This window comes from Perkinsus marinus (assembly GCF_000006405.1).
Source record: "Perkinsus marinus ATCC 50983 genomic scaffold scf_1104296935218, whole genome shotgun sequence".
Taxonomy (NCBI): Eukaryota; Perkinsozoa; order Perkinsida; family Perkinsidae; genus Perkinsus; species Perkinsus marinus.
The window spans coordinates 27,999-35,285 of record NW_003214550.1 but is presented as its reverse complement, the minus strand read 5'-3'; the positions used below and the strand labels follow the sequence as shown (position 1 = coordinate 35,285).

Sequence of the window (7,287 nt, the reverse complement as noted above, 5' to 3'; positions counted from 1 at the left end):
GAGCGGGGCTCGATAGGAATCGATTAGGTGATATATAGTGAGAATCACATCAGGGTGAACACTGCTCCCAACCAGTGGAGGCTGGTAAAGACTAAACTATGGATATACCTGTCGTTACATTAGGGTGTTAGGGTCAGGGCATCTATTCTTCGTTTCTCTCCCTGCATCCACCAACCCACTATATGTGATGGGCTTTTTTCATTTCAATGGCATTCTCCTTCTTCCCTTGTGATGGTAGTACACATATATCGCATTCAAGGTTGCTGGGGCTGTCCATGTCTCGATGAACGCAACGGGAAGGTATCCTCTCGCATGTTCGATTATGCCGGAGAACCAGGTTTCACCAACTCGCCAAGCTTGGCGATTTCGGGTCCTAATGAACTCTCGCCAACACGCTCAATCATGGGATACGACCGCTTCTGGACCATATTTCACCTCTCTGGCCTCGATACCTAACGAATTTCACCGAGATGTGGCGGAAACTGGTTGAGGTAATCCGTAGTTTCGTTCGCCCAAATGATCTATCTCGTTCTGTGCGCACGGTTACAGTGTCATGGGAATCCTTCCTCATGGTCGGCGTGCGCTAATTAACTCGTTCGAGCATGAAACTGCTAGATTCCCATTCCATGTGAACTTAACAGTTTAACCAAAGACGTATCGTATATCTCTGAAGTCTGATGATTCGCCGATATGTGTATCTTTCAGCATTATTCTCAGTCTTTCTTGAATTGACTGTACCTGCGACTCTACGACTACGTCTTGGTCTTAGTATCCCTACAGTTAATTCCCCTGTGTTTGGTTACGAGTACCGTTGGCTACCGGTCTCCCGTAACAACATTCAAGAAAGTTTCATCTCCGTGGAGTGCGCCGGGCTTTGAGTACGATCATCTACTCCAAGCTCTCATCTTGACTTACACGGAAAGACTGTATCTATTGGTTGTATCCTGGTTACGTTTGTGGCTCTGGTGCTCCGAGTCCATATCGCTGACTTTTACACTACAACCTCAATCTTGTTTGAAGCCCAACTATGAATAAAGAAGGACAATCTGACGTATCTCCTATGAATGTCAACGACGGCGACGCCAGGTCAAGCGGCTCGATCGCTCCCCAAAAGTACCGTCCGTCAGCGACAGCACTGTTCCGACAAAAAGCCAACACTGAGGGCTTTCTCGTCCCAAACGAGGATCCTGTTCAAGTTCTTTGTAACTCCCTACAGTTCTCGACGAACTCTACTTTTGACACTATACGAAGGCAATGGCGTTGTGCTAATATCGCCACTCTGGCAACAAATGTTAAATATTGGTTGGATGACGACATTGACCTCTCAAAATGCTCTTCTTGTGAGTTGCAGGCCTTCATGCAGAAGAGTCTGAGCACTATGGAGTTCGAGTATGAATTCACACTCCCAGTGATCACTATGGTTGTGATAGTATGGCTCACCGACATCAACCAGAAGAATCACATTCGTCGCAGTCTGGTGGTATCGTCACTCCAAGCATGGTTCGTTAATCCATCTAACTGTGCTACCTCCCAGGATATAGAGTCAATGTGTCGATCAACTGGCTCGGTTGACTATTACACTTCCCCAGGGTATAGTCTTCTCATGTCGGATGCATGGGAATCGTCATGGACTGATATATTCTCTGTGATCATGCATCATTTGATGAAAAACGAAGAATACACTTTGGATGTCAACACTCTGCGCGTTGACTGGCTCAAAGTGTACCAACGTGGGCGTTCCTTGGCCATTTATATATCTGAGGAGAAGGAGAAGTTTGAGAAGTATGCTGATGCTCTGGTTCGGCTCTCAATTTCTCTTCCAAGCGATTATGATCGTGTGGTTAACCTTGTTCGCAAGGCTGATCAAAGTGCCAGGAAGTTTATCTCCAAGCACATCAGAGACAAGCGGCTCGCTGTTCATAAGCTGTCCTATGAGTCCTGCCGCCAACTGTTGCTGCAACATCACAGATCATCTACTCTTCTCCTCCCTTGGGAAGACAAAAAGGATCGTGGTCCTAAGGGTGATCCAATCGATCAGACTCATTCATCGTCGACGGTATCGGCCATGGCTGACAAGGTAACCACTGAAGACCACCCTGACGATAACCCCCATAAAGGAAAACCTGCGAAGAAAACTGATGCGACTAAGTCATCGAGATCCCCGTGCAAGTGGTGTCATAAGCGAAGCCATACGGAGGATGCCTGTTGGTACAACCCTATCAACATGGGCGGTGCACCGGCTGGCTCTTCTACATCTACATCTCATCTTCCATCATCATCAACATCGTCGCCACAACCTCAGTCCACGGCGGTTACAACCACGACTTCATCCATGACTGGTCTCCCGCCAAAGCCTAGTTCAATCTCTTCTCCATCATTGAGGCCCGAAATGAGAGAATCATCATCATCTCCATCGTCATCGACATCTCAGCCAGCTCCGGCTCCCAAGAAAGCCGGGAAGTCCCAGAAACCGGCAGAGAAGTCGAGTGGTACTCAAGATGGTCCAATAACCCGCTCTCAGACGGGTAAATTACCCTCACCAACAGCAACTACCTTTGCAGTCGGTCATGCTTCTACCTCATCTCTTCACTCTGCTTCACTGATGTCGATTGATATTCAACTTTCTTCGACAGAAGCTAACTATGAGTGCATCATTGACACGGCATCGGTACACACCCTCATTGGCCCCCAAATTCTACAACTACCAAACGTCAAGAGCTCGCCTTGCAATGGTCAAGTCTCTGTCTTCAATGGTCAATCTATCTCCTTCTCGCATGAGGTCATCATACCGGCAAGGTTTCCCGGCATTGATATCCACTTCAACGTTAAAGCCTATGTATGTGCCTCAACTTCAATGCTGTCCAACTCCCAACTGTTGCTCGGCATAGGCACATTGACTCGTATGAAGGCTGAGATTGACGTTGCGAATGGTAGATTACATATTGGCGCATTGGAAGTCACTGTACCATCTCGTGCGACTTCATCAACTCCGGTGGCCTCAGTTTTGTCATTGACTACATCGGAAGTGTCGTCAGAGGCGTCAACTCTCTCCAATCATGTGAGTGATGACATTGCAACAAGATTTGAAGACTTTACTATACCGATCGCGGATTACCACTTCAAGCATCATCATCCTGTTCTCCGTCCAAAAAGATGGAACACAGGAACTCGTCAGAAGATCTGTTCGGATCTCCTTGACGACTTACAATCTCAAGGCGTGGTCACTGAGGTCAATCCAGATGACACCATGCATTTTGCGCAAGCACTTGCAGTTCCTAAGAAATGCTCAGCACAGCCAACTGAGTACCGTCTGGTGGTGGATTTCAGAGCTATCAACCAACGCCTTGCGATTAATCAACCTACCCGTGACCTTCTACCTTACGTGGACAGCCCCAAGACTCTGTTACAGTCCATACCATCAAGCTCAAGATTCTACAGCTGTCTCGACATTTCTAGTGCCTATCACTGTGTACCACTCTCCGAAAGGGCCAGATTATGCACCGGCGTCACGGATGGTAAGCGATATTTTCTTTATAACCGACTTGCACAAGGCCACAAGTATTCATCGTACTGGTGGTGTTACTCTTTGAAATGTGTTCTGGCCAGAGCATTCGGCGTTGACATCAGTCAACTCTCCGACTGCGGTGTCACAGTCTACGTTGACGACATCGTGTGCTTCGGTGACACTATCGAGCAGTGTCAAGCTCGGGTTGACTTCGTTACAGCTGTCTTGCAACACCTTGGATGGCTCACGAATGACCGCAAGTTTCAACCTCCATCTACAAGCATAGAGGTATGTGGTCTGCGATTGGTTTCGGGCCAGTGGTTCTTGTCTGACCATCACCTACAGCAAGTTCGGCAACTTCGTAACCAATTGCCCAAGACCCCCCATGACTTACGGTCCAAGCTCGGCATACTCCAATTCTGTCGGATGTTATGGTATAATCCACGAAGGCCTGAACAAAGTGGAACTCATCATGCTGATCATAGCCTCTCGGCATTGGCTCGCCCATTCAACGACCTACTGACCGACTATACCTCCCGTAACCTTGGCAACAGTAAGAGGGTCAAACTACAATGGGATGAAGCCTTGCAGCGTCGATGGGAGCTCATATTTGATCACATGCAGGAAGAGAAACTATCACTACACTGTCTCGGCGAGCCCTTGGGTAGCGATATGATCTGGGTCCTGACCTTTGACTCTTCTGAGACAGCAGCGGCAGGATCCATCTTCAAGTCGAGACGGCCACACGACCTCAACGACATTGACCACGATTATCTCCAAGGAACCGAGAGTGTACTTGTTGATAGTTGGTCTGAGTGTTATCATGGTTCAAGTATTCGATGGCCTATTCATGATCGTGAAGCATATTCATTGGTCCGCACTCTAGAGCGGTACAAATACTTGCTCATATCTACCATACCTCCCATCGACGATGCCTCAGTGAATGACTCTGCTCATTTCGTTGTCCTTGGTGACAACAGTGTTACCATATCAAACTTCCAACAGCTCAACTTCCCTGCTGATGGACTCCGTGGGCGACGATGGATTAGCTGGTATGAACGTATATGGCCGTTATCAGAGTATAAGGTTCACTACAAGCACATTGCGGGTGAGACCAACTTCCTTTCTGATGCATTCTCAAGGATAATCTCCGATCTTGTTCCCATACCCTCAAGCGACCTTGTTTTCGCTGTGGTGGGGGGCGAAACCATCCCGGACAACTCCGACGTGGGTTTTGATGATCAAGACAATTATGATCACGATGAAGATCTCCCGGCCTTACGGGAAGTATTACGAAGGTCATCACCAACTCGCCTACGCTTAGCTGAACTACAGAAGAATGACACTTCAACTCTCTACTGTGGTGCTACGCTGGCTTCGATCTATGACGAAGTACAACAATTGGATGCTACAGAAGGTTATGACACTAATGCCGAGTTTCGCAGTCCGGCTAGAGCTGTTGCTCAGTCAGGACGATTCATCATGGACTCTGACGGCCTCCTTCTCACCAAAGTTACCTATGATGGACAAGAGCATATTGTCCCTGTTATACCTGATGGTGGTGACTTCAGAGACTGCCTCGTTCTTCCCTATATTATTGATAATACGACGGATGTTGTGCCTGATCCCCAACAAGCCCTAACTGCTAAGCAGTTCTTCGTCTGGTTGTTTCACGATGGTCCGATACACATTGGCCGGTCTCGCACTTACACCATGGCGAGACGAAATATATGGTTCCCCAGTATTAGCACTTATATACGGAACTATGTCAGAAGGTGCCCAACGTGTGCTCCAACTTCCCTACATCATCATCCCCCAACACCATTAAAGACTGTCCCATTGGTGACTACTCGCTTCAAGCATCTAGCTATAGATCATGTTGATCCTCGTCGACCTAATGTTGGTCAACTGACGGTCATCTTGTCTATAGTCGATCTCTCAACTAATTGGGTGTGCTTCGTACCTGTCAAAGATCATAGTGCTCTGGTGGCAGCCGAAGCTATCTATACTCATTGGATTGCCAATTTTGGATGGCCGGCGTCTATCCAAAGCGACAATCATCAAGCTTTCTGCTCCAAGTTATGGGAAGCACTTGGTCTACTATGCGGACTTCGCCTACCTAGAAGCACGGCCTATTATCCACCGGGCAATGGAGCTATTGAACGCAAAAACAGAGACTTACGTTCGCTATTAAACAAGTTTGAAGGTTATGATAGATGGGATTTGCTCTGCAAATTGGGTCAGATGGTTCTTAACACTAGTACTGCCTCTGAGCACGACCTGTCTCCGTCATCTCTCGTACTTGGCACTAAGGATATATCGCCTACCCCAATTCATCTTTTTGTACCTAACATCACCTCTGCTGACTCCGGAGACATGTCCACTATCACCAGCACTGATCAGTATCTTCATCTTCAACAACTTCGTCAGCAAGTGGCGGAATCTATTGATACTTGGTTACAGGAGTCTATCCTACTTCGTACTGATGAGAGAATAAAAGAAGTGGACAGAAGAAATTGCTCTTCTCCATCATCAAACTCTTCACCATTATCTACTGGCCAGCGCGTTTTCTTCAAGCCTAATGGACCGTCTGTGCATCTTCGTCGAGGCACAATAGCCAGATGTCTAAACCCTTCTACTGGTGTCTACGATGTTATGTTCGACGATGAGCCCAACAAGTCCTCTTCCATCAATGGTCGTCTACTAATTCCATTCGATGAACTGGATCAACGTGAACACGTTTTGAGATTTTTCTCTAATCCCGACGTTGAATATACTAAGGATGATATTCTGGCGGTCAACTTCGCTGATGATTCTACACGATTCTACTTCGCTGAATTCAAAGACAGGGACTCTGATGGCCATCTAAAGCTACAGCCCTTACAACTGCAAGGCGCAAGACTGATGCCGTTGTCTACTATTTTGCTAGCGAGTCCTGACCAAGTGAACTATGATGTTCCACCCTTCAGGCTACAAGGACGTCGACTCATACCGCGAGCAGTTCTACAGCGGTTGGTGACCCTGGGATTCAATCTTCAACAAGCTAATTAGCTCCTGACAAATGACACGAATGAGAGTGCGTCTATATGTATCAAGTATTGTTAACATTACTGTAGCACACTCATCCGTGGGGGGGAGTCTGTCATGGGAATCCTTCCTCATGGTCGGCGTGCGCTAATTAACTCGTTCGAGCATGAAACTGCTAGATTCCCATTCCATGTGAACTTAACAGTTTAACCAAAGACGTATCGTATATCTCTGAAGTCTGATGATTCGCCGATATGTGTATCTTTCAGCATTATTCTCAGTCTTTCTTGAATTGACTGTACCTGCGACTCTACGACTACGTCTTGGTCTTAGTATCCCTACAGTTAATTCCCCTGTGTTTGGTTACGAGTACCGTTGGCTACCGGTCTCCCGTAACAACAGCAACTTGGTATTGGTGTAACATGCCCGTGGCCCACATATTGCTATAAAACTTGGTGAACTTATCGGTATTCGCCAAGTACGTGTCGCAAAACGCCGATATATTGGTATAATCATTTGTTTATGAAGATTACACCATCTTTGGCGATATCCGCCTTTTATCGATCACGCTTGGTATGTTCTCGAGTCGGAGTCGAATATCGCCAGGTGATTTGTTCAAATCTGGTGTTGTGACAGGCTTTCGCCACAACTTATTCATGATTCCTGTCCGGCGAAAGCTCGTATCACGACCGTATACTGCCAAGTTGGATTTAACCGCATATAATGTCCGGTTAAATCCAGCTTGGCAGTATCAA

General features: G+C 47.1%; 1 protein-coding gene across 1 annotated transcript; it reads left to right on the top strand.

Moving 5' to 3' along the window:
* Nucleotides 1-1,027: 1,027 nt before the first annotated feature.
* Nucleotides 1,028-6,556, top strand: Pmar_PMAR029448 (gag/pol/env polyprotein, putative; the record flags this gene model as incomplete). The annotated part of the gene is made up of 1 exon (XM_002784475.1): nt 1,028-6,556. One exon carries the CDS (start codon nt 1,028-1,030, stop codon nt 6,554-6,556), a length of 5,529 nt encoding a protein of 1,842 aa, XP_002784521.1.
* Nucleotides 6,557-7,287: the final 731 nt, after the last annotated feature.